Source organism: Nipponia nippon, unplaced genomic scaffold (genome assembly GCF_047370975.1).
Source record: "Nipponia nippon isolate SJK-2023a ecotype South Korea unplaced genomic scaffold, ASM4737097v1 scaffold_4, whole genome shotgun sequence".
Classification (NCBI taxonomy): Eukaryota; Metazoa; Chordata; class Aves; order Pelecaniformes; family Threskiornithidae; genus Nipponia; species Nipponia nippon.
The window spans coordinates 17,447,779-17,475,134 of NW_028262358.1; the positions used below are offsets into that span (position 1 = coordinate 17,447,779).

Here is a 27,356-nt window from a genome sequence, read left to right on the forward strand (position 1 = left end):
GGAGTTGGAGCACGTTTAATACATACATCCTGTGAACCTCCCTTGCAAGTTTGCTTACTCCCCTCCCCCCCAGTTTATTTTCCAAAGAAAACAAGGCTTATGCACCCGTACAGTCTGTCTGTCCCTCTGCAACTTCTGAACTTGTTAGCTCCTTTCAGCCAGATTTGACAAAGGGGTGTGAGGTTCCTAAGTTTTGTGGATATTATTGACTGGGCAGAGGAAGAAGACAATGAGGGAAAGACATTTATAACTTACCCTCTCTACCCGTGCCAAGAAGCAGCAACCAGCTGGCCTGTCAGCACACAAGGTAATTGAATTAGTCATTTGTCTGTATAGGGGACATGAGGGTTTGAAGTACTGGGAGAAAGAGTAGGTTAGGCTGTGTAAGACACAAACATGTAGAAACTAAGCTCCAGTAGATTTCTTGCTCACAAAGCTTGAATTTTGTAATGCTGAGATAAATATCTCAGGAAAGTTAAGGAGTCTCTATTTGGCCCTGTTTCAAGTGCATGTGTGTAATATTTTTTTTTTATATATGAGGACCAAAAGGCTTATATTGGTGTGTGCTGGGCTGTAACAGTAACTGCATTAAATGACTCTTATTCTGAAGCAAATGCCCAGACTTGCATCAAAATAACTAAATTGGTTTCAGTTTTTGTAGGATCATCCCTTATGGCAACAAGTCAAGAAGTCAGGCATCAGTTGTGCCAGGTGGAAAGAAATCTAATACAGGGTTTTCCATATTCCTTAAAAGAGAGTTCTAGGCTGTGAAAGGACGTATTTACGTATGGATGTGTAATCCTTGTTTCTGCAATGACAAGTTTCCAAAGTCTACCTTAGAGATAAAAGGTTAGAATCTATAAACTTGGTACTTCAAGTACAACTTATGTTTCCCAAAGCCTGATTCTGCATCATGAGTACAAAGGAGTGTCTGGGTACCTCTGTTGTCCTTCATGCAGGACAAGTGCCTAAATTTATGCTAAAGCGTTCTATCTGTTTTGGAGCGATCAAAATCAAGCGTGTTTGTTCTTGGTATACGCAGTAATGTTCATTGCCCATAGTTTTGGTATATTTTGGCCATTCGTAAGACGATTAACATCTGTTACGGTTTCTCAGAAATAGCAAATCTTTTTTTATTTAGTTTCTGTGTTAGAAAAACTTCGAGCCCAATGGTTTAAAGAAGTAATGAAGGCTCCGACATCGATCTATTTGGTATCTTTCTGCTCTGGGGGCAGGTTATGCTCTGTGCCCACCTCCTGCTCTGGTGCTTCCTGGGAGAATCACAGTTACGGAGTAGACCAAAGCTGTCCAACGTGTGTCAGGCTTTTACTGCAGGTGTGCAGGGCATTAAGCATAATAAACAGTATGTGCACTGGATATGGAAGATTTAATGTATATGCATAGAGTTGGAGCACTGTGAACGCTTTATTAGCCCAGCAGCTGCCTGGGAATATCAGGCTTGCAGCTTGCTTTACATCGGCAGTTTCCTCACCAGCATGGTAAATCTGGTGTGCTCAGCAAGCGCTGAATTTGCGGTGTCTGTCCAGAGGGACTGCCGTGCATGTGTGTTTATTTGGCACATTAAGCACGCTTAACTCTGCACAGGCACAGTGGTATCACGGGGGAGGCCAGGTGGCAGCCAGAGGGGGCTGCCACTGTGGCGAGGATGACTTGTTCGGCCCACCCTCTGGTCTGGGTTGCTACTGTGAAAGGAGTGAGTATGCCCCAGGTGTGTTGTAATGTGGGTCACCTGTGGCAGAGCTTAAACTTCCTCTTGCAGCTTGTGGCTGGGAAGTATTTGGTCTGCTTGGAAGAGGAGATAGCGTGTTTCTCAAAGCTTTCTAAATTGTGCTGATTGAATATATTTAGCCTTATATATTATAACAGATGGTGTAGGAAAAGTAAATCAGAACTGTTCAATGTGTGGACAATAAAAGCAAAGAAGAGAAGAAAACATGACTGAGCTAACAGGAATTGAGAAAATAAAAGGTTTGTTCAGTTGACTTTGTCATTACCTAATCCTCTCGTGTTTTCTGGTTGGTAAGTACTTCTGTTTGTTTCTTGCTTATGTGATGTTTCTCCGTTCAGCACTTGAATAGGAGGGGAAGCATACTTGGTGATTTTTATTACTGTTCATGGTATTAAAGTGTAGTATCTGAATATGGCCCAGGATTTTAGTCTGAGTCCTTCAGTTCTTGATGAAATGGGGTGGGGAAGAAAGCAAACTAAAACATACATTGACATTACAGAACATCTATCAAAATTCTGCTTTTATAATATATTGCTACTTTTAAAAAAGACTTTTCAATTGTTGTAAAGGGGGGGAGAGCAAGACCTAGATGTAGATTCTGAAGTAACGAAGATGCTCTAGAAGAATCTCCTATCGTTTAAATTGTACTTCCTATTAGAAAGTTTAATGAACTTTTTTTGAGGTGATAAAAATCTCTGAATCTGAAATAGTTCTTAAAAGAGAACTTGCGTAGTGGTTATTGTGGTTCTTCTCAATAACTAAGTTTTGCTGGTTATACTGCTGCCTGTTCTTAAAATGTTGTTCATCCACATGTAGAAGCTGGGAGGATGCAGACAAGCAACAAATGAACACTTTTAAAACATACAGTTCTTTCAGTAGGCATACTTCCCCTAGTTGCATTTTGACAAGATAGCGAAGTAATTTTAGAGCCTGGTTGCTAGAGGAAGGGGTCATCACCACATTATTCTTGCTTCTAGCCCCATGTTCTTCTCCCCGCCTTGTGTCGGCACTTGTAGCTCCCTGAACCAGATCACCACAGAAACTGAGCCTCCAAAACACCCCGAATGGTTGTCAGCCCGTTTAGCTCTTTGAACTAACCGCAGAGATTGGTGAGTGTGTAAGAGAAGTGGTGGTCAGGTACGGAGTTGGGAGTGGGAGGAAGGAAGCGGGACTGCCCCCCATCCTCACAGCTAACCCTTAGATGGGTTTAGCTGTCACGTGAGGCTGGAGCCTTGCGCAGTGACTGGCGATGGTCCTGGCCATTTGAGAGGAGCTGGGGAAATGCTGCTGCGGCTCTGTTCTATGATGTGTGCTGCGATACATACAATGAAACCTACTGTTCGTTGTAACAGAAACCTCCAGTTGCCACTCCGTTGTCAGGTCCCTCCTGATGTCTTAAATCTTAGAGTTCAGGCACTACTTTGTTCTAGGAGCTCGAACTGCGGCATAGTTGTTTTCTGCCTAGAAACGTCATCGCTGAGGCTAGGTTTGTTTCTGATAAGCAGCTATGCTTTCTTGATTCTACTTAGTTTACTCAGCAAAAGTGTATAGAAATATCATTCCAATACATACCAGATATTACTGGTGTTCCAATATCAAAATAACAGTAGTGTTTATCTTCTTGCGCAACTGGTTCTGTGTTCCAAAAAACTGATTCAGCTGTATAGATCTACCATGTGAGTGCCAGTCTAGTGTTGACAGAGTATGTAAAGTTTTTCCTCGGTTTTTCTGTCCTGCTTGACTTCACTGAGCTTGGTAGGTGTTTGGATTTGGGTTGGTTGGTTGATGATGGTTTTTGCAATTATTAGTGAAAACTGATTTAAAAAGTGAACTAAACCTTTTATCAGACATTGCCCTTGGGCTGGGAAAACACTGGGGGTGAACGCATGGGTTTTTCTAGCTGTAGGCCACTGCAAGAATAGTCCTCCTTATGTCTAGAGAACTCTTCAGTTCCTAGCTCCCAAACGCGGCATGGAGAAGCAAGCACTCCTGGGAATGAGGTTGGGAAGCAAAAGCTTGGGTTTTGTCCTACTGTGAATTGCCATTACAAGGCAAAATTAACAACCATACTTGGAATTATTCCGCTTGTTTTAAATAACCACTGTCCAGCAGTTTTAAATAACCAGACGAGCAGAAGAGCTGAATTTGCAGTCTCATGGTCATCATGCTGTGTGCATGCTCTTCTACCAAAGGACTGGTTAGCATGAATAGGTCGTGTTACAGTAACTATTTCCTTTTGGTGATCCCAGTTTGTAGTGTTTGGAAACAGCCTGTTTGCCTTAAGGGATCTGATTTGTGGGTTCTCTTCTGTTGCTTGTTTTCAGCTTGTACATCTAGAAGCAAAGGTTCAAGGGTTTAGTCTCTTGCTTTCTGAATAGAGGTGAGTTGTAGCTCTACAGCCAGTCTAAATTTCAAGCTGTCTTTGTATTCGGACAGGGTATCGTGGGATGACAGGTTACCGTATGTCAGCTGATCTGTGGTATCTGATTCACAGTAATTGTTCACGTGTATGCTCTTAGCCTGTGGCAAATGGAAGGTAATTTGAGTTAGCTTGACCCTCTTTCATTACGCTCTTTCAAGGCACTCCCTTCTCCACGTGGATTGTTAGACTTGCTGGAGTGCCTTGGCTAAAACAATAATGCAGTTTCTGTCCCCAAGATAGTTTGGGTGTATCGGTACAACAGTAAGGTGAGGGCTTCGCCACAGTTTCCTGTATTGTTGCTGTTTTGAGACCATACCTTGCTGAAGGAGCGAATAGTATGAAGAGGCTACCCTGAAAAGCAGTCAGATGTTATAATTACCAGGTGTGTTTTTCTTTAGCAAAACTTAGGAAAGCTTTATTAGCGCATTTTAAACCACCACAAATAAGTAGTTTATTTCACAGTGTCTTGGTATACTTCTTTCTTGTTTTTAAAGAAGTAGGTTTTACTTTGAGTTCTTTCAGAAGGTGCTTGGTAATTGAAGTCATTCCAACACTGCGATAATGCTTTTGGATGTTCTGATTCAAAGCCCGCTGAAATTCTGGCTAGCTGAAAGATTCCCATTGACCACAAATGGCACTTGAATTTGATCTGAAATGACATGAGAGGTAAAACAATTGATTTTCTTTTTAGTGCTTCGTTCTTATTTGAAATTTGATTTTGCAACAGTAAATATATAGCTGTCCAGTCTGGTTCATCAATAATTATTAAAAATCTAAAATAGTACTTAAATGCATATGGAAAAATACTTTTCAGTAGTCAGGTGTTGCCACCCTGTCTTGCTGCCTTACTGAATTTCTAAGACTCCCAAAGAGGAACTCAGAACTGCCTCTTGAATCTACCTCATTTCCCCTTCTCCCACAGATGAATCTGGTTAGTTAATTACTGCATTACTGATCCTATGTGTATATGACAAATAAATAAAGCTTCCTCCCCATTTTTTGTTCTTATTTGGCCGATGAGAGGGTTTTTTAGGAGCTATTGGGTAATACTTACAGTTCCCAAGCTTCTTTTACTTGGGAAAGTGAGTGGAAAAGTGTGGTGGGTTGTTTGTTTTTTTTTTTTTTTTCCCCTTGGAATTCAGTCGTCTTAAGGAGACAGGCCTTGGTGCCAACTTGCTGTAGTCCTCTGAGAAATAAATAGTTGTGAAAGTTTGATGACATACTTGTAGAGAAAACTTTGTGCTGCAGAAGCGTAGGAAAACTTTAGATTCTAATCACTTTTCTAAGAGCTGAGGACAAAATGGGTGCTTTTTGGCTAAATAAGCCTTTCCTGACTGTTGGGAAAGCAAGAGACCAGAAATATGACCCAAATGCTAGCTGCTCAAATGAATGTTTGCTGCTTCCTTAAATTGTTGCTGTCTTGAAGGAGGAAGGACAGCAACTTTGTTTAGATGGTTGTTGTATTAGTCTTTGGCAAGATGTGACACTTTACCTTTCTCTGAAGATGGTAGGATCTGTGACCATCTTTTTTGGCAGAAAGGTTCTGCCCCTCCATCTTCTTCAACAGTCATTGAAGATCAGTTATTCAAAATAAACCAGAGTTTACTCTGGAATTTCACTTGCTCTATTTTGACCTGTATTGACTGCAACTGCCCAAGCCGAGGTCATGGATAGAATCATAGAATCGTCAAGGTTGGAAAAGACCCTTAAGATCATCGAGTCCAACCATTAACCTAGCACTGCCAAGTCCATCTATACCATGTCCTCGAGCACTGCATCTATCCATTCTTTAAATACCTCCAGGGATGGAGACTCAACCACTTCCCTGGGCAGCCTGTTCCAATGCCTGGCCACCCCTTTGGTGAAGAAGTTTTTCCTAATATCTAACCTAAACCTCCCCTGGCAGGATAGGGACAGGAGATAGCTGAGCTCCATCCTTTGTGACCTTGGAAGTTGGAAGACTGAAGGTCTAGGGTGGTTGCAGTATATGAAAATGTGTAGCAGGTTTTCCATCACAGAAGAACCGTTTTATTGAGATCCATTTGGAGCTTCCTCTCTGGTTCCATTTTTAACTGTCTACAAAGCTACATAGTAATTGAGCCTCTAAGGCAGATGTTTCAGATCGTTGTTGAGAGAACCTCCTTCAACACAGGTTGTGCAGTCATTTGGCTAGCTAAGCATCAGTGGGAAGGCAGGAGATAAATGCTTTGGGCTGCTGTTGCTGTCTGGATGATTAGAAGAAGAATGGGTGTGATTGTGATAATGGGTAGTATCTGAATGACTTCAGGTGGCGTTTGATAACGACTTTGGACCCTTTCATATCTTGCCAAATTTCTTACCAGCAGCTGCTGATTGATCAGCAGCTTGTGATCAATAATCTGCTGATAGACTTGACAGTATCAGTATGGATGCTTGCCACTGTCAAATTTTACCTTAATTTAAAAGGTTTAAGTGACTGAAAAAAGCATACCTGAGTAGGTTAAGTGGGTGTCTAATGAAGCTCTGTTCTGAAGATAAAGTCGTCATAGTACATGTCGATGTGATGCTGGATTTCCCATTTTGTCTAACAGTTGAACATCTGAGCTTGTTAACATTAAAAGTGTTAACAGGAAATAATGTTTTCTGACAGTTCCGTCTCATCTAAACCTATTTTTTAAATGCCAGAGAAGAAGAAGAGGTGAAATTCTTCTGATTTTCAGTTACAGACAAAATAACCTTAATATGTAATTTTAAAGGAGAATATAGTGGTCATGCTAATGTTGACATAAGCGCTTTATCTTTTAGGGGCTTCTTGCTTTAGTATAGCTGTTAGCTATCGTTTCCATAACTGGGCTGAAAATAAAATGTGAGTATAAAAAAAGTGTTAACTTACTTGTAAAAATGTGGATAATATGGGGGAAAAGAAGAATGGAAAATTAACTTTAAACAAAATTTTATTTGAACTTGATATTGATATTACGTGGTAGTCCAGCTTAAGATCAGTTTTCGCATTCACTTCATGAATATTTCAGCCTATGCTTTTCTGCATAACTTTTTCAAGAAACCGAAGATTTGAGCATGCACTCTGCTGTAGGTTGCTCTTACACTGATTAATATGGTGGAAGTTTAAAAATAGGTAGGGTATGGAAAAATCATGATTTCTAACTTCTCTGTTTGAAAGGCCTACCAAGCAATGCCTGCCATCCACTGATGCTGTAAGAGTGGATTCATTACCATGTTCTTGGGTACATCCCAACAGACTGACTGCATCGTTTGTTTCATTTATTTCAGTCGTCTTAATGACTAAGATCACAAAGAGCGCTATGAGCTGCCAATGTATTTTTTTCTTGTTTGGAAGATTTAGAAATGTTATACAGTCGTGTGACACGAAGAACAGCAGCTGAAACACCGAGCATGCTGAAATGCTGGTGAGTTGGGCGCAGTCATTTTCAGACTAAACATACTTTGGGTGCCACCCCAATGTTTTTTCCTTAGCAGCAAGGTTGGACTCCCTTGGACTACCACTATTAGCAAACAGATAGAGTCTGTTGAAGTAGTACTGTAATGGCCGGGGAAGGCAGAAATTGTTGACTGCTTCTGTCACTTGAGTGGTGGAAATAATTACCACTTTCATAATGAGCAAGTTTAATGGGCAAGTTTTAAATAGTAAGAAAAACTGAAGAAGCGGTCTGTTTTAGTATCTCTGTGATGTTTTGATACAGATATAGTCACTAAAATTATGTGTATATACTGTGTGTTAAACATTCATTATAATTTTTCTTAATATTTGTGTGTGGGGTTCTGTTGGCAGAAAGGTTATATTTTTCAGTAACATAAATACTGTGTGCGGATGATGGTGGCTGGGGGAACTGCTTGAGCCCGGTTAAGTTTTCTTTTGTAAGATTTCTGGGATATATATTTTGTCTTTCCCCCAAATTTTTTAGTACTGCAGAAGTGGCTGAATATAATACAGAAAATGAATTGTAATTCCTCTAGTTTGTGAAATCAAAATATGGTTTGACAAAGGGACAAAGCAGGATAGATCAGAATAGCAAGATTTGAGAACTTGGTATCCACAAATTCTGCTTGTGTTGGTTTTGTAGATCAGTTTAAAAAAAAAAAAAAATCAGCCTGCTCCTTTTTTTATTAATACAGAGAAGTCATACATTTCCTCCCAGGGCATGCCTCTTCCTCCCCCCATCAGATATTTTTCCACATGTGTGGAGACAAAACTCTAAGCATTCCTTTCTCCAAACCTAGCAGGCAAAGTCTCCCCACCTAGATAAAATTTCTGTTAGTGAGAGTCTCTGTAAAAGACTTAATGATCTTAGGGGTTTAAATTAAATAAGAAATTACTTTTTTAGTGACTTTTTTATTTTAAGAATAGACTTATATATATGTGTGCATGTTTAATTTTTTTCTTTAACGTGAGAGGAGTAATGGAGTGGTTGTTTCCTCTTTCAGTATTTCTAGTAACAGTAACGCAGTGGGTGGAGTGAGGCTAAGGAGCAGTTTCTAGTCCAGAAGGTTCCTGACTTACTGATCTCTTCACAGAAATCCTTATTTTTGTATATGCTAAGAATTTACTTGGGAAAGAGCTGTTCAAGCATTCAGTGACGTAAAAAGATACTAATCAGTGCATTCAACTTTAATCCTTCCCTTCTGCCTGAAGGTCTTGTGTTGGGTTGCAGTAAATGTGGGGAAATGTCTCTTATCCCACCATTTCTTACAGTGATTCTAGTGATGGCCTAGAGTAATTTCAGGTACTGGTAAAGGATCTCCTTTGTTTTACGAATTTGGATATTTGTCTTGCAGTACTCTTGTGTCTTGTAGGCTTTCAGTCGTGTCTGTAGCTGTCCTGATCGTGCACCTGGGATGTAGTGAAATACCATTGTTCTGACCTCAGCAGTGGGAAACGAAAGCATAAAGAAACAGCATAACTTGCCCAAAGTGACCAGGGAAGTCTGTAAGCATGGTTTCACTGTTGGTTTAAGCAGTGTAATTGCAGATGGCCACCAAAAGGGATTTTCTCAGTGGTGCTTTGCTCCTTCCTTCCTTTGTTGTTTTTAGTGACAGTGCACCTGCACAGTCACCGGCCATTGTGTGCGGGCGCTGGTGGAATGAGGTCTGTACTCTCCTTTCTGGCAGTATTTATACTCTTAAATTGGTTTAACTTTGCCACAGATGTGGTTCCATGATAAAGCACAGAATTGACCATGATGCTTTTGGGTTCCTGTGGTTGGTAGTCTAGTTTTGAACTATACAGTCTCTCTTGGTACAATACCTGTCGTCTTTCTGGACTTATTTTACTGCTCAGCTTGTCCCAGGATAAAAACTGGATAGTTGAACTGGGAGTTGTTGCTCTCAGTGTCACTTGTCCTGTGCTCCCACCTGATCCCTGTTCGGGGCCGGGATCACTGACCGGCTCAAAATATGGTTGCAGTGGTGCTTTAATCTTTCAGGGCAGCATATTAAGGTAAACGGGAATTGCAGTTGGCTGGCTTAATTATGCTAGGCTGAAAACTGGAGCTGCTCTTGAATTGCCACGTGAGCTGTATGGCCATCTGTCATTGGGGCAACAACTTATATTCTGAGGGGCAGCTGGCAGGGTTGAGGCTTGCTTCAGCTGGCAGGCTTTTTTTTTTTAATTTGCCACTGTGTGTCAGTCAGAGCCCTTATTTGTGGGTAAGGAAGAAAGTAGGGGTTGCCTTAATTGTTTGTGCAATTAACTTAAAAAATCCCAATAGGAACAGTGGGGATTTCTGTGAGAATAAATTACGTTCGTATAACTTGCATTCTGTGTCCTTATAGACTCTTTCTTGCAGTTTTGAGATATAACAGTAATGTGACAGTTGTGAAGCCATAGGTGTGCCTGTGGGTGCACTGAACCATACATATGGCACAAAAAATTATGCATTCTTATAAAATGCAGTGTTGTGTTGTGAAAGCACAAATACTGAAGGAAATGCGTTGAGAGACAACCTACAGAAAGGATCGCGTGGAAGATTCAAACATTTGGATTTTGCACTAGTTCTTTAGAAGCTTTATCTTACAGGCTCCTGAATAAGGACATGGGAACTCTCAATGGTGTTGATCATATGGACATATTGCTGTGAGCAGAGAGAGAAAAAAACCACTAATAACATCACTATCTGAGGAAGACTACGTGGTTATGGAAGGTAATTGTTGGGAAAACAAGTAGTTGGAGAAAACACTGCAGTTGGCAGTCAAACAATATATGGCTTTTAATTTGAAATGCTCTGAATATTTTTATTGGAAGAGGGGGTACTGTTCCCTCTCTTTTTGTTTGGTTGGTTGGCTTTTTTGTTTTTCTTTTTTCAAGACCAGGAATGGGTTGATAGTTGCCGAGTTTTGGGAAGTCTCAGGGACCCCAGGATAGCATTTTACATCGGCTCTTGCATAAGTCTAACTGCTATTACTTGTTCAACCCATACAGCCAGCTGATATGCTGGGGGTAGAGGGTAGGAAACAGCATAACTTTAATAATGGATTTTTAGTTCTCTGTCATAATCTGGACTAGTGCAGATGATACTCTGCTCTAATTTAAACTAGCTGCTGGCTGCTCTAAAAGGACCTTTATAAAGATGATGATAGCTGGTATATGTGTACTCTGTCCACTTTTCCCCGCTTCTCTGGCATATCCAGTAGACCAGAGACCATTAAAGGGAATACGTGCAACATGAATTTATTGACTTTGTGCTGGTAAGAGACACTGGTTTGGTCTCAGAATCTGTCTCAGTGTTGATTGTGCCTTTCCAACGTTTGGAAATAATTGGCGGGGCCCCCAGGCTGTTAAGGTTGGAGTCTTACGAACATGCAGTAGGATGTGCCTGAAGCATCTCCTCATTGCTACATGTAGCTCAGAGAGCAGTCTGGAATTAAAATTTTCTGTAGAGCTGTCCTACTAAATTATGTCATTTGCTAGGTGAAAGCAAATTTTTGATGGGAAACTTTTTTTTTTTCTTTCAGATGTGGTGGAAGCATTTGTCTTTAATAATTGCTTCAAATTTCCAGGAAATTATATTTAGTTCTCTGTACTTTTCAATCTGAAAAATATAGTTGATTTAAAAGAAAAAATTTATAATGACTTGGAATAAAAAGTTACAATTGTAAGTACCAGAAAGGGCACTGACAAACTGTTGTACTCATTTATACTGGCAAAACTAAGTTCAGTGGCACTTCCAAAATTATTTCTAATGTAATTATTTCTGATAAAGGATTTTCCTGATATTGTCTGTATTTTGAGATGTTCAAGTCCATGACTTAGTTGCCTTGATTTTGATCTTTACTCTGGCACTGTGCTTCCTAATAGATACATTAGAGACAGCTTTATTTTGGCAGCCATGCTGTCTTGTCTGAGGCTGTCCCATTGCAGGGGGGGGAGGCTGTGGAGTCCTGGTATTACTTCTTTTTTTTTTTTTTTAATGGTTTTTAACTTGTGTTTTGATACATATTGGTCTCCTGTCTCCTGTGTCATTTGTGGTGATGAGTGGGGAGAATGTGGTGGTGGTACACCTTTTTCCTTCCCTTTTTATCTCAAGTCTCTTCTTTGTTGGGAATGCAGAACTCTTCTGCGTTTACAGTGAGCAACTAGTTCACGGTAAGGTTTGGCTTTATAGAAGATGAAAATTCATTTTAAATTGCTCTTTACTCAAGATGTCTGCAGCGCTCTATTTGTCCACTAAGGGCACCAAACCAATCTTTTTTGGCACTTGTGTCATTGGCAATTTTGTTGCTGTGCTGGTTCTAGAAGTTTTCCCTTTGTATGAGTTTTCTTCTATTCCCAACACTGTCATAGCTGAAGGTTTCCAGATCTCCAGCCGCAATCCATTACTTCTCATTAAAGGAAAGCTTCTCTCCTTTCCCATTTGTTTTGAAAGAACACAAAAGATATTTAAAAAAGGCTTTTTTTCTGTTGCCTAAAAATCTAAGCTGAAGTAGCCAAACTGGTTTTTGTTTTTGAAATGCACATGACTTCTTTTATTTTACTTTTTAAGTTTGAGGGCACTAGCTCTCAAGTGTGAAACGTGATTAACAAATTTTTCAAAACTTGTTACGTTATCTCACAGCTCTTCACTTTGTTTGCAGGAACGCTGACATTAATTAATGTCATTCATGACATGAAATTAATGCCATTTAATAGGTGGCACCACGTATAGCGTAAATGGTTCTCACCCTTGGAATATAGAAGATTTTGCTGCAATGAAAGATGGTTTTAGTCTTTTACCTACCTGCTGCTCTTAAAGTCTTGTTAGCATAATACTGTTCTGTGTATGCTTAATTATATGTATTCAACAGGTTACTGCCTGGCAGTAAATTGAGTCTGAGCTCTAAATATGACTCTTACTCTCCCAGTCTAGGTTGTTATAAATGTTTAATGTTTAATTTTTTTCATTCTGGTAACTGCATTTGACTAGTGCACTTGATCCAGAAAGTATCTAATACGTTATTGCTGTACGCTTTACTTAGTACCAGATGGGAGCCCCAATATATATGAATTGCTTCTCTATATGTTTGTTTAAAAGTAATAGGCGTATATTGCTTAAAGGAGCTGTCAGCCTCTTCCCTGTATGCAAGGCCTAGAGTTGCTTGTGGACTGTTTTGCATACATGGTGCCTATGTATGTACTTTGTTGAGTAGTATGGGCTGCTATATTGTCCACGTCTCAGTTAAGATATTAGTATGACACATAGCTGTTACCTAGCACCAGTAGAGCTCTTTCTTTGGGGGTGGGAGAGTTGGTGTTGGGAAGAAGGTAGGAATAGCAGTTTATTCAGCTGAAACTACAGGAGAAGTTACTAGAAAATAGGAATTTATAAGTTTGTATTGCATAATTCCTCTCCTTCCACCTCCCCTTCAGGAGAATTGGAGGGTGTACCAAACAAAGAAAAGTGATTTCCCCCCCCCCCCCCCCCCCCCTTCTTAAAGACCTTTATTTTTAGGTGCAGAGGTCCAATATAATTCTTTCTTTTTTTTTTTTTATTATAACCTAAACTCTGAATGGTTACTGGTTGGTTGTTTTTTGGGGTGGGGTTTTTTATGTTGTTGTTTTTTCTTTTCCTTGTCCATTTCCAAATTATTATGTCTGGTATTAGTCTTGCACAAGAATTTAGGTCTCGCTTGCTCCTCAGTAGGAGAAGAAATGTCACAGTACTCGTATTGATGACGATTCCCTTGACTGTGTTGGGTTGCTTACTTGGTTGGTGTCCCTCCTGTTTCATGTTCCACCCCCGTGCTATTGTGTTTGGTTTTGTTGTCTTTATAGCTGCCTTATTTTTCATGTACCATATGTGCACACTCAGGTAATAAAAAGTAGGTGGATGAAGATAGTTGGAAACTCAAAATTTTGAATACTCCATGCAAGTGAGACAGATGATTTTTCTGCTGAAAAAAAGACTTTATTGTATGTATTCCCAGCTGTGTCTACAGAGACTAGTTGGCTACTGCAAGGGGGGAGAGGCTTATAATTTTGCAATCAAGGTTGGTAGGAGTAGAGGAGAATCAAGTGCAGGTAAGTGTCCTGACTCAGGGCAGGTGCCTTGTCTTGAAGCCTCTTTTAGTCCTTAAAACTGAATGACCAAATGTAGGAATCCCAACCTCACTTGAAGAAGTCTGCTTTGTGGTCAAAAAGTGGAGGTAACTCAGTGGTTGGGTGCATCCCAGTGGGGGACAGAGATGCAAACGCAATTTGATGAAGAGGAAAAGGCAGAGAAGATCTTAACAGTGTTTTATATTGTTGTCACTGATGGGTGGGTGAAGGCTAAATGTATCAAGCTTCCACAAGAAGGAACTGAAGGGAGAGAATCTTAAAAATGGGTGGATGTATTCTGGAGTGTGTTTATTTCTTTGCCTAAATGATTATAAAAGCAAGTCATGTTTAAAGAAGTAGCATATACTGGAGAATTGTGCTGTGAAGGCTTCATCTTCTTTATTTGTGCTTTATGCCTTAAACTTTTTGAAATATTTGGGAACCAGCCACATTATTTAAAGATCAGATGGAAAAAATATTTCAGATTTCTGAAACAAAGGACAGGTGGCTTTTCACAGCTTTCTGTTAGGGTATGTGAGGAGAAAGTAAGCAAAAGATGAAGAAAATGTGGAAGAGGTGAGATGGCTTGGGAATTCTTTGTTTTCCATGTTGCAAAAAATGAAGATCCTTCTGGAAAGGGATTTATGGTTCTTGGTAAATTAATACTAGCCATCTCTCCTTAACAGAGGTAGAAAGTTCGTAGAAGAAATACTTGTTCCTACTAATATACTAGTTCTTGAAGTTGGGAACAAAAAACCCAGTAATCAACTAAACCCCAGAAAGCTAACCCAAATGGCATATTTATAGCATCTGGATATAGGATGGATATTGATATATGTGGAGGAAGAAGAGTAAAGATTGCTGTAGAAAACTTCTAGATTAACTTCAGAATGGTGAGACATGATGCATGCTGAAAGTTAATATTGTAAAGAATTATTCTTAAAAATCTGTATTCTGTGTAAAATAGTAATAAAAATTACATGTGAACAAATTACTTCAATAACTATACTGGCATTTTTAATATAAAATGTTTTGTTTGTTCAGTCTATAGAGTATGAACAGTTTGGTTTTTAAATTAGCCATAGTTTGAAAAGAAACATTTCAAGAATTCAATCTGACGCTTGTTTAGAATACATCTTAAGACAATTTCTGTGGCTATGTTGAGCACGAATATAACAAAGATGGCTAATATTCCATGTGCTCAACCAAAATACAGGGGGAAACATGGCAAAGCTCAATGCACTTGTAAAATATCCTTGATACATAATTAGAACACTTAAAATATCCCAGTTTTGCTGGTGGAAAAACAAATAATGAGCAGCGATCTAAGGATGCTCTTCTGTATGGAGTGTAATTAATAGTTGACAAGTATTGTATATTTTAGTTCAGTGGAGGAAAATGTCCACTTATTTAGTAGGCTGGATTTCACTGTTCCTGACCCATGTGGCATACTTTGAGCGCGCAAAATGTATTTTACTTGCTAAAAATGTTTTGAATGCTTGCGATTTAAGAACAACTCATGAAGGATTCTTTTCTTTTGAGTATTTAGTGATACTGAATCTGCTTGTGGCTATGCTAGAGCTTCAACTATACCAGACTGGATGAACGTAGTCTTATAACGGGGCTTTTTATGCTTCCAAATGGATAGTGTCCTATACGTTCTGCATGCGTAGGATTTGAAACGTATTGTGATCTGTTGTACTGAGGTTGCACTCTATACTCTTGCTATCCTATGATATGCACTTGCCTGCCGAGAAGGTGGATGTGGCATATGGGGTGGCTGTGTAAAAAGATAGTATCATCAGTCTGTAGATGCTTTGCATGCAAAGTTTTCCTCTAGGAAGACTTTGACACTCTAGAGATGCTCTCTTTGAGGTAAAGATGCTAGATGGTCAATAAAAAGTGATGGTTAGTACTGGGCTGGGGCTGAATTGTTGGCATTGACGAGTGTTCCCTGAAGCATTGCCGTTCTCCAGGATCAAATTATGCAGGAAAGGTGAAAGGACAGGAGCAGAATGAAGCAGGCTTTGACTCTTTTCTCAGTATTTAAGATTCTTTCTTTCTTATTATCTAGTATCAAGGTGAAAGGACAGGAGCAGAATGAAGCAGGCTCTGACTCTTCTGAATATTTAAGATTCTTTTTTATTATCTAGTATCTGTATGCACACATGCATAGCTCTTATTTTGTGACAGAGGTCTTGAACTTCCCTCCACCAAAGACAGAACCTCCTGTAAGTCCTTTGAGAGTCTGAGATATAAAGTGGAATTTTTTTTTTTGTGGAAGTATTTTTTTTTATACATTGAAAACATATCTGAGAGGTGTCTGTTAATGGAAGTAAATCTCTATGGTGATGTCTCAGTACTGGACACTTCCAACTACCATAATATTTTCCCAGAATATCACTGTAGATAGTACAGTGCATCTGTCTGCTACTAGTGTCCATTGTGCCTATCAACTGGGAATAAAGAGTCATTCCATCATAGTTCACGCTCTGGCCTGTTTCTCATCTTGTGCCGGTATCAGAAATCCACACAGCAGTGACATGAAATAATTCACTGACTGTTAAGTATTACACTTCAAAGATAGCAGCCTGATGTGATGTCAGGCTTCATAGTTTTTTCAATCATGGTTTGACTGATGCACCAAAATTTCTTTGTGCTCCTTACTTGTTAGTCGTCAATGGTGGCATATGCGCTGACATCGGGGCGGGGGGGGGGGGAGATACTGTCAGCCAGCTACTGTACAATGACAGGCTTCTTCAAGGTGTAATCTGTATTTCATAGTACCCTGCCTTTTAGCCTTGCTGGCTGGAAACCTTAGGTTTCACAGGGTTTGAATAGTGCCCGCTTGTCCAGCCCTTACTTGGGAGCATAGAGAAGCCATGGGCTGTGTATTTTCTTCACAAGTTTAACTGCTGCCCAAAGACCTTTTGGGGGTTGTACGTTTCTGAAACACATGCATGCTTGTATGGCATCAAGATGCTTTTGTTTAATCTCTGGGGTGGAGGGAGAAGGTGGCCACTCTGTCAAAACTTCAATTGCACAGTAACGAGCACGACTTTTTATAGTTTGCAAGTTCAGTAAAGAAAAATGTGGAATGAATGTGGTTAATGAAATTAGGGACTTTTGGTATCTCCTAAGCATTAGCACAAGGTAAAGTAATTCGGATCAAACATTGGAAACTGTAGTTCACTAGATACTCCTTTATTGTCACCAGCAATTTTCATGGTATTGAAATTCAAAGGGGTTCATAGAAAATACTTATTCTACCCCTGCTGTATAGCAGTGATGTCTGAAAGAAGCAGTAGTTGAAAGAATATAAGCAGCAATGTCTCTTAAACCCTCTCCGCCTACTTTTGGAAGACATTAATCACTTATGTGCTCATGAATCAGGTACAGTATCTTGAGATGGAGCAACCAGTTCTGCGTTGGCTCCATCGGTTTCAAGCAAGTCTTTGAGGGCAGAGTTCTTAAACTACGTGGCCATCATCCCAGATGATCAACTAGGAGAAGAGATGGCCGTAAGCAAGCCAGCAGGGACAGAGGGACGTGAACGTTGCTCACGTAATCCCAAAACACCGCACAGTCAATATGCAAGTATAAGCCTGTGTGAGAACAAACTCAACGTGGTTACTTGTTGCGTCTCACTTTCTCCTGTTCTAGTCTTGCTTGCAACCGTGTCCGCGAGGTCTTCAGAGTCAGTTGGGGTTTTCCCCCCCCCTGCTGTAAGTGTTTGAAGTGACTAACTTGGCTGTGTCTCCAGGTACTACCACAAATTAATAACAGTGGAACAACTGAGTATTTACAGGTGTGTCAGATTGGTAAGTTCAGAACAGGTGAAACTGTGACAGGGTGACTTGATGAAGGAAACTGAAACTATGATGATGATTACAAAGACTGACAGAAAATAGGGCCAGGAAAACAAATTCAGTTTGCGATGTTATATAACTGTCTTAGTGCAGCCCGTGGATTCATTAGTTTGAGAACATACTTTGTAAGGGAGAGCGATTGCGTGTGGCTTCGCTTTTAGCAAATTGGCTGTAATTTAGAATGAAGGTGTAGGAGGTTGAATATATTATTACTCTGGTTTTCTAGCTGGTGTGATCTTGTCTAGCAGGTGAGTTTTTCAGTGTGTTCAGCCGGCATGTGTTCTAGCATACTTCAATTTACCATTGCAAAGATCCTTGAAACCATGAATTGGCGCAGTAGCACTTCTTGATTTTTTTTTTATTTTATTTTTTTAAACACTGAGAGCCTAAAATAATAATATGAAAAAAGAATGAATAATCTCTTTTTGTACCAGGAGGATATTTACAGATTTGTACAAAGATGGTGTACAGTAGTAGTGTAAGTATTTCTTTCCAGATGAAAGATGGGGGGGGGGGGGGGGGGAGATATTTTGAAGATCACCCTTAAGTGGGCGGTGCTTGTAAGTCAAGTACGTCATCCATCCTGGCACAAACAGAAATAACTGGAAGAGCACGAGACGGGGATAGGAAGGGAGTTGGAGCTTGCTGCAGGTACCTCTGCTGGACGCCCGTCCTTTCCGAGCCGCAGGAGAGCTCGGCGTGCACAGCCCAGGGGTACGTACCTGGCGGGACTGCGAGCCTCTGCGCAGGTCGCTGTGCCCAAGGGGGCTTTACTTCTGAACAGAGTATCCCTGCTCTGTTCCCACCCCTAACACTTAATGTTGAAATCTTAATTCTCTTAAGGAAGGTCTGTTGGATGTCTTGGACTTGGTCTCACTGTCTTTCTCAGCTCTAGTAGTAAGGGATAAATCTTTTCCTATACCTCTGTAATCAAAGCTTTTATTTTTGTTATAACCAAGTTTGAGCAGTGTAAATGAGATCACACGGCCAGGCAGCAGTTTCCTTATTTCTACGTGATTGTCTTCATCCCCGCCTTCCAGGGTAAACACAAATACCTCTTTACCTTTTGGAAAAGTCTTCAATGTGGAAAGGTGAGGAGGGAAGCAGCTTGAGCCCTCCTATTTAAAACTTCTGCAGATCACCTTTGAGATTGACCTCTTCTGTATTTTTTTCTGTAGATACAGTTAAAGAAATTGAAAGTGATGTTTTGATCAGTTACTCATCAGCATTCAATTTTGTAAAAAGGTTGCTACTGCTCAGAAATGGCTTTTTGTTACAGATACCTCATCAGTTGCTAGCCCTTTAGCTGTTTGTTATTAAACAAACATCATGTGCTTGTAAAGTCTTGGTGCTATTTCACTTGCCTGGTCAAGTGTGTAGGAGTACCCTGTGATGTTTTACAACCTAACTCCTGGTCAAAATGCTTGGTAATGGTGCTTTTTCCCCTCAAACCTCTAGACCAGGAAGATGATGAAATGAAACTGAGTCTAACAGTTGGGAAGAAATGAGGTAATGTATATGTTATGGAAATCTAAGAGAAGATGAAGGGAGTTTCTATAACTGCAGAACACTTTAACAAGTTATATTTTAGTACTTCTAATCAAATCTTCAAATTACTGTGCTGAGGACATTTTGATTTAACCTAAAATATTCTTCTTATTCCTTCATAATAGGTTTCTTGCTGACAAAATATATTTTGATACAGATTCTTCGATTGCTTAACAGTAACGCTTGCCAGTGTAGAAAATATCCATGGTTATGTAGCAGTGTAAGGTATGTAAAGCTGTGTGGTTTTACATGCGTATGGTTGGAAATACTATGGTCTGTCTTCCTATCCTAATGTCATCATGTCTGGGATTTTTGGATGTGTGGAGTACTCAGCAGAGTGAAAATGGGCTGAGGTTTTAGAGATGCTAACGTACTACAAATTCATGTTTTATAACACAGCATTCCTTGGGTAAAAGCAGTTGGATTGGAGCGTCGGTGTACTGGCGAGGCCATGTAATAGGAAATCTAGAGGGTAAATACTTAAATTCTTGATATGTTTGGCAGGAGTGGGAGAGCTGTTACCTGCCTGATGAGAATGCTGGAGTCAAGCAATGAATGACTCGGTCTCTGATGGCACCTTCTCCCTTTGCTGACTACGTGGGTCGTCTGAGCTCCTAACGTAGGTCATCCTTCAAAAATGGATGGAACGGCCTTTTGAGCTGATCTTTTGCTTATTATCTTGTTTCAGCTCAAATAAGCCATATGGGCAAAGCCATGGCTGCCTTGGAAAGGGCTCGTGGAGTTTGGAGACTCCACAAATTCTCCAGGCAACCTATGCCAGTGCTCAGTCACCCTCATGGTAAAAAAAAAAAAAAAAGTCTCCTTATGTTCATATGGAATTTGGAATTTTTTTAATAATGTCCTTCCAGTGCTTAAATGCTTTCTCACCTTATTTGTGTAGAGCTGTAAGCTAAGTGAACTTTTGCAGTACTTTGGGCCAAAGAAGTTTTGTTTTTATTTTAAATAATATTTGAGCAGTTTGTCCTCCAGAAGAGATAATATCTATAAGATTATTTGTCATACAGAACTTATCTGAAGGTTTGTTAGCCATCTGTCTTGTTTGTAATATGATGTTCCTTCTTAATGTTAATACTCTTTATTCCTGCAGCCTTTTAAGGATATAGTCAGATGACCTAAAAACCACAATAAATTAATGCTGTGAAGTGGCAGCCCTCCTCAACCGAGGTATTGCGACTGATCCAGTCTGTTGATGTACTAAGTAAAATTAGTTTGGCTAAATGAGCGGTGTTTATCTCTTCTGGTGGATCAGCATGTTTGGAACTGTTTCAGGGCTGTACACCTGTGACTCTTCTCTTAGGATGTATTTTTGTGTATATATCTAAATTGTCGGCAGAAGAATGCCTTGACAGGTATGCATGTGCAAACAGCTGCGTTTCTATTCTGCATGTATTTGTTTAACTTTTCATCAACACTAAGAAGTACTAAAAGGGACAGGATCAAACTGCATAGGCTTGTTGGGAATATGGGGATACAGGGGGAGTCAGCACTAGTCATGGGATGGAGGGGAACCTCCCTGTTGGGCAGCTGCCATGGAAAATCTTGACATCTTTTATTACTCTCTACTCGGTCTCCTTCCATTTTTTTTCCTATTCTTTCTCTGAAAAAAAAAATCAGGAAATGTAGGTAAAATAATCAGAAAAGGAATTTAATGATTTGGGTTTTTTTTCTGCATGTGTTTTTGTCCACTGACTCTCCAGAGTGTCTTGGTCTCTAAATACCCTGCTTTGTGTATATGCCTGAGAGAAAATACGTGAGGCAGATGGATAGTGAGGGAACCGTCCAGACATGAAAGGAGAAGTTGCAGATTAAGATGGTCAGTTTTCTAGATTATCACCGTGCCAAAAAATTAAAAACACTACTTCTTCCTCTTAAAGCCTCTTTAGGTCCTTGTGGCCTTCTAGCATAAGAGTTGTTTTTGATGGCTGTTTCAATCTGTATTTTAATGGCTTGCAACATGGGATTACTGTGTATAGTGAAGGGCTTTGAGAGTCTGGAAGGGGCGGTGTTATGTGACTCTTTTCTCCAACTATAGCATTTCTCCATTGCTTTTTATTGCATATGTTCAAACAGGTTTTACAGTTAATGCACATTTTATAATAGTTTTCTAAATAGAAATGTACCATACTGAGGCATGACAAATTATAGGGAGTTTGTAGGAAGCGTGGTGGGTCAGGACTTCATAGTTGATATGGAAGAAATGACACAGAGCCATTCTGTCTAGTCTTAAAATGGGTGAATATCCAGAACTATGGAAACTAAACAAACTGGGAGTTCAGGTGCATGAGAAGGAGAACCCCTTTAAGAAAAGGAAAAGTTCAGGATTCTGCTGTAGGTATACAGAAAGACTGGACATAAAAGGCAGTGGAGGGAGGAAAAACAACCCTGTTGAAAACATTCAGCACTTCTAGAGATATTAGGTAATACGAAAAAGTAATAGTTCCTTTCTGTTTTGTGACTTATGCTTGCTCTCAGGTAACCGAGCTTAGACTGCCTGCTTGAACTTTATTGTCTCTTAATGTTAAGAATAAATTTGAAATGCAAATAGCAAGTATCACCTTTATTGGGGGAGGGGGAATCTAAGAGGTAGGTGTGGGTTTGGTTTTGGTTTTTTTTTTAGATGGTGTTTCCATATTGTTTAGTACAACAGAACTTTAGCCAAATTGGGACCATGAGAAAAACAGTTGAGAGATGCTGAGAAAAGAAGCTAGAATTTTTTTTTTAAATGAAATTGTCAGTAGTTCAAAATAGTTCATCAAGATATAGGGCATCATCTGCAGAGTTTTAAACTTGAGAGCATTCACTGAAAACACATCTCAATTTGGAAACTCTTAAATTAAACTGCCATTACATTTTACTTCAGAATTTCTCAGAAAAAAAATGTATCTGCAATTAGTGTAATTAGTTGCCAAAAGATGTAATTAACAGCCAAACACACTGATTTTTGCCCTCCACCCCCCCCCCCCCACACCTTAGCAGTTGCAGCTGCTGGTGTTTTAGTCTCTGAAGTTTTACTGAAAACTGAGTTCCTGTGTCAAAATCAGTTGTATATTAAAGAAGTATTTTTTTTCTTAAGTTCGAATACGCTTACATATATGTATAAACCCATGTGTAAGAGCTACTCACAATGTGAGATGACAGTGTTAATAGAAAATACTAATGGAAATTTAATAGCTACGTAGAAGGAGCTTTTAGAAGTTCATTGATGCAGCATTTCATGCATGATACTGCTTTTAGTGGTAAAAATACATCATCAGTCTGCATCTGGCAGGATGTTTCCATTGCAGTTGAAAACGGGAAAGTTAAACACTAGGTGAACATTGTAGAGTGGTTGGTTGTGAAGTGCTGTGGAATGGGCTGGGTAACTAATGTGTATAGAATTTACACAGTGTTTAGGTTTAAAAAGAGAAGTATGTGTCTTTAAAAATAAACATGGTTTAAAAAAACTTCTGTTTAGAAGGAGAGAAGACAAACAACAAAGGTAGAAACTCAGATTAATATATCAAAACTATGCCATTTGGTTTTCTAATAAAAAAATCAGGACGTAATCTCCCCCCCCCCGCCCTTCAGATGTCCAAGAGCAGTAACTGCTGGATTGGGCTGTTTAGGAGATCCTTACTCTACAGGGCAAGGAAGAACAGAGTGTCCTCCCTGTGCTGCAATTTCCTTGAACATAAATACAAAACCTTGTTTCCAGCTTTCCTGATGTTTGTTTTGCAACACGTTGGCAATGGAAAAGAGACAGTCATGTTCTTTCAATTTGTATTTATATAATGTATTAATATTGTAAAACTTGGTAGAAAACCTATTTAGCCGTATCTCCCAGAGTAGAAGGTTTGAATGTGGATAGGTGTTCCCTGTACAAGGTTTATTTTCCTTTCTTTCTCAAAGCAGCTTGGGTTTAGGTAGGCTGTTGGCCCTTAGTACTACAGTATTCGATGTTGATAGCAGGTTGTTTTTTTTTTACTGTAGCTCTTAACGAATTCGGGTCCGAATCAGAAGTTGCCTACTACACTGGTGTTTTATAGTTTGATGACAGTTTTCTTAACCCACCTTAATAACATACATGCTGGCAAATAAGTAATGAGTAACAAAGCATTTGCTTCCCGCACCCTGACGATGCTTGGTTTTACTATAGTTGCACACGCTGTTTTCTCACAGTCGTTTCCCTGAAGCTAAACAGAGCCATGCTTTCCTGCTCTTGTCAGGCACTTTGGAGTTTGTAATTCAAGTAATAGAATAATAGGAACAGTCATTTAGAAAAGTTTTCACAGTAAGTAATGATTAGATAAGTCTGGCTCGGTGCATGCAAACCTTGCCCCAGTTAGTCTTGTAAAATTCAGCCTTATTATACAAAGTACATTAGATGCAACATACTTTTGACTGATCCAAGGATAATAAAGGCTTGCTTGCTTTTTTTGTGTGTGTGTGCGTGTTTCTGGCATAATTACAATTGAACAGCCTTGCTGAAAGTCAGGTTAAAAATAACTATATATTGTAATAGGGGGTCTGTCTTTTTGGTGTGTGTGGGGGGGAAATCATTAGATCACCCCCAAATTATTGTTCTTTTATTCTGCTCCTCAGTCTGTAGTGAATTTATGTTTTCAGTGTACTGTTGCTAGCATTTCATGGTGTTTGGGGGGGGAGGTGGTGTCATTTCAGCTGTGACCTTCGAAATACTCGTGTAAGTGTTGATTGTAGTACTTGGGCAGGAGGAGAACATAGCACGTATGTTTAATGTCATCGTAATAGTAAGTTAGGGGAAATAGCCACAAGAGGTAGCGGAATTCATATTTTACTTTTTGCAGTTCACACAGTTACCTTTTTTTAGCGACACGCTCTTTGATATCCAAAATTGTGAGGAGTATTAGCTCAGGGCGTGTTTTCCTCCCAGCTCTCCGTCAAAGTTACGAGGTCCGGCTTTTTGCCTCTGGACCGTTTGGTGTTCCTCTGCTTCTTCCTAGACTAACGGTTGGTGTAACTTGCCACCGCAGCTGAACACGACTTGAAAACTTTGATTGGCACAAGTATGTTATTTGCCTATCTATGCCAGGAGGGATTTCACCAGGAAACTATGCTTTGTAGTCTGTTGGCTTGTGTTGTTTCTGAAGGCTATGTCAAAGTGTTGTCTGGGACCTATAAAAAGTCAAGAATCAAACTAAGATTTTCTTGGTGACCCTCTGTTTTCCTAGTTACATTAAATCATATTAAGTGCTTAAGTTGATGGTTCCTGGTTCTTGATTATTATTTTTTTCTTCCTCTGATGTAACATAATAGTAGGATACAGAAGGGGAAGAATGACAGCCAAACCCACAAAGCTTTAAAGTACTATTAAGGTACTTGTTCCTCCTCTTGCTTCTTTCTTGGAGGAAATAATACTGACTGTACCCCCCTCACCTCCCAGCACACAAAGAACCGTCTGGCCTTTCATCTTGGTTGCCTTTTTTTCCCTTAGGTCTTTTGCCACTGCAAGACAGATCCGTGACTGCCTTTCCTTGTCATGACAGGCATTTCAGAAACTCTTAATTCTGAAGAACCTTAGGAAATTCCTAGTTTAGTATATCAAAACTGCTCCTTGACATAACTAGGTTCCAGCTGGGCCAATGTATTGATAGATGTCAGTCACTTCTGATGTAGAGTCCATATAAGGCAGATGGCTTTGCATGGCAAGTATCTCCAAATCTGCCACTACTCTTAGTAGTAGGAGATTGGAGATTTTTTTTTTCTTTCCTGCCTGTGTTACAACAGTGCACTGCAGATGTGGCTTATGGCAGAGAAATCTGTGGGAGGCTTTCATTTCCTGAAAATTTGGCGAAATGATTGTGCCCCGAGATTGTTTCACGGGAGTTATGCTTGAAGAGTTGCAATAGTGTTTAGTCATAATGAGACTTGTAGCTATGTGGATTGTTTTATTATACATAAACTTTCCTGTCCTTTCAAGAGGAGCCATGTTTCTCTGAGCAAGGTTTCTCTTAGCTTCCCACGCATCACAGAAAATCTCTGCAAATGGATCAGTTATGGGCCATAGAAAATTTGAAGTGTAAATTGTAGATGCATTTAGTGAAATCTCTGCATTCTCACTGGATTCACTTATTCCTATAATGTGAGTTTTCCCCCATTTTTTCCAACTATACCAGGAAATCAAACAGAGAGAAAATTAATAGTGTCATGCTCATTCTTCAGTTCCAGCAGTGCTAAAGGCAGTTACTCGTGCAGGATGAGATCAGGCTGGAAATAATTGCCGCCGGAAGTTAATAAAACCAGGAATTTACAAACTTCTAATTCATTCTTTTTGGAGTTTATGGGTATCAAGAATATCCAGACGTACTCTAATTAAAGAATGTAAGCTTCCTGCTTCATAGCTCAGCTACTCTCTGCTTATTAGAAATAATTTATCCTCACAAATATTTCTTATTTTACATGTGCTAGCTATGGCATTTTTCTCAGAAAAATGTTATCTAGCCTGAGCCAGGCTGTCAGGCAAGATGGAAATACTGGTTTGCCTTAATGGCCATTCCATAAAACTAATTTGCTTAATTGTCCCAGCTGACCCCAGCCAGAGTCTGCCCTGTTCCCAATACATAAGTTTTGAAGGGTGGTTTTCATCCTATCAATGTCCAGCCATTTTACTAACGGCATAGTTCAGGGAAGTGAGTTTGCTTGGGTTTTTTTTTGTTTTGGTTTTTTTTTTTTTTCTTTTTAAGTGCCAGTGACTGCTTGGTTCAACGATTTCTCTTTACCGCCGAAGTGCGCGTGTTCTGGTCACTCTGGTCTCGCTATTGGAGAATCTTATAATTTCTTCCTGCCTGAGATACCATCTCCTGGCAAGGTGGGATTTTTGTAGGGAGGAAGAGGAGGGCTGGGTTTGGTTTGGGTTTTTTTTTTTGGTGCTATTTTCCATCACAGTAGCTCCAAGGGTGTGGTCACAGGGTTGCATTCTCGCCGCTCTTCAGGCACCTTGAAGTACTGCCTGAAGTTAAGTATGGTGGTTGATCAGAAGCATCTTTCTGCTCTATTGTGATGCAGAATAAAATGGGAATACTTGAACCTCTTTCAGTGTGTTTTTATTGTTGTCACTGGCTATGCTTGTCTAATGAGACAAAAGTTGCTGTATTTCAGCCAAATGGGGGGATGACCTTCTAGACTGCTCTAGACAGTAACTTGACTGCTCTAACAAATGAAGTGATATGACCAGGTAGAAATTTTAATTAAATTGGTCCTAGTTGGAAACTTGAGTCAGTAGTCAGAATAGACAGGAAAAAAATCAGCTTATAGTAATGAAGTCTATTTTCTTTAGTATCACTCAGAAGTGCCCTGAGGAAAGGCTCTTAAGCACTCCATAGGAAAGGCTCTTAAACACTGTATATTCCTGAACCTTTAAAATCTAGTTGGTCAGCTTTTTCACTGTAGCATCAAGGAGCCATGCAGCAAGGCCACAGCTTTGAAAGTATTGCTTTATTAGTGAGGAATGCACCCAAAAAGGGATCCTTGTCCCTTCTCAATGAAAGCTTGTCAGAGCAGGAGTCTAGCTGCCTATTAAGCAGGAAGGGAAGTTCTCTTAATAAAGTACTTGCAAAGCAGCCACCTGGAGATTTGTTTATTAGTTTGCTAAATGTTATAGATGATGCTGTAATACAGTTACCAGTTTCAGAAAACAGTATAATTTGAAAAAATACCAAAGGAAAAATCTACCTCCTTATTCTAGTTTGTCAGTAGTATTGTTTGAAACATGCTGGTGCTGATTATCAGAGCTGCTTGTTCTAATAACAATTTTTTCTTCCCTCTCTAAAATGAGTTATCTAACAAGTAGCTCAAGTATGCAGGTAACTGCACAATTATTCTGTTTGTCTAATAAAAATGTGTATGTTAATGTTTGTTGTTGGTTGGGGTTTTTTTGGTGTGTGGGTTTTTTTTAGACATCCAGTCTTTAACCTGGTGTTAAGTATCTCTTTTGGGGGTGTGGTTGTGGAAATAAACTAGAATTTTTCATCAAATCCTAGTTATCACTTTCTGCTCCTGGCTTCTGAAAAGGAAAATAGTCTTCATAGTACCTGGAGGTGTGTTTAACTAGTGTTCACACATGGTTTTTGTGCTAGATGGCTTTAGACTGTGAACTCCCTAGTGAACAAGGTTCAGAGGTGTGAGTAGTTGTTTGTGATGGTTGCTAATTTTTAAAGAAATATAGCTGGGGACAAGTTTTGGGCTTGCAGCCAGTTTCTT

At 39.7% G+C, this 27,356-nt stretch overlaps 1 protein-coding gene across 3 annotated transcripts in view; it reads left to right on the forward strand.

The window, feature by feature from the left end:
• Positions 1 to 27,356, forward strand: part of FBXO11 (F-box protein 11) — a 79,724-nt gene that overhangs the window by 4,512 nt on the left and 47,856 nt on the right. Inside the window, exon 1 of one of the 3 annotated variants that reach the window (XM_009471209.2) lies at positions 1,842 to 1,989. The exons of the other annotated variants lie outside the window; for them this stretch is intronic. Coding sequence (XP_009469484.1) covers positions 1,956 to 1,989 — 34 coding nt within the window. The 5' untranslated portion in view covers positions 1,842 to 1,955. Of the gene's footprint in view, positions 1 to 1,841; positions 1,990 to 27,356 lie in introns of those variants that run through there. 3 annotated transcript variants of the gene reach the window in all.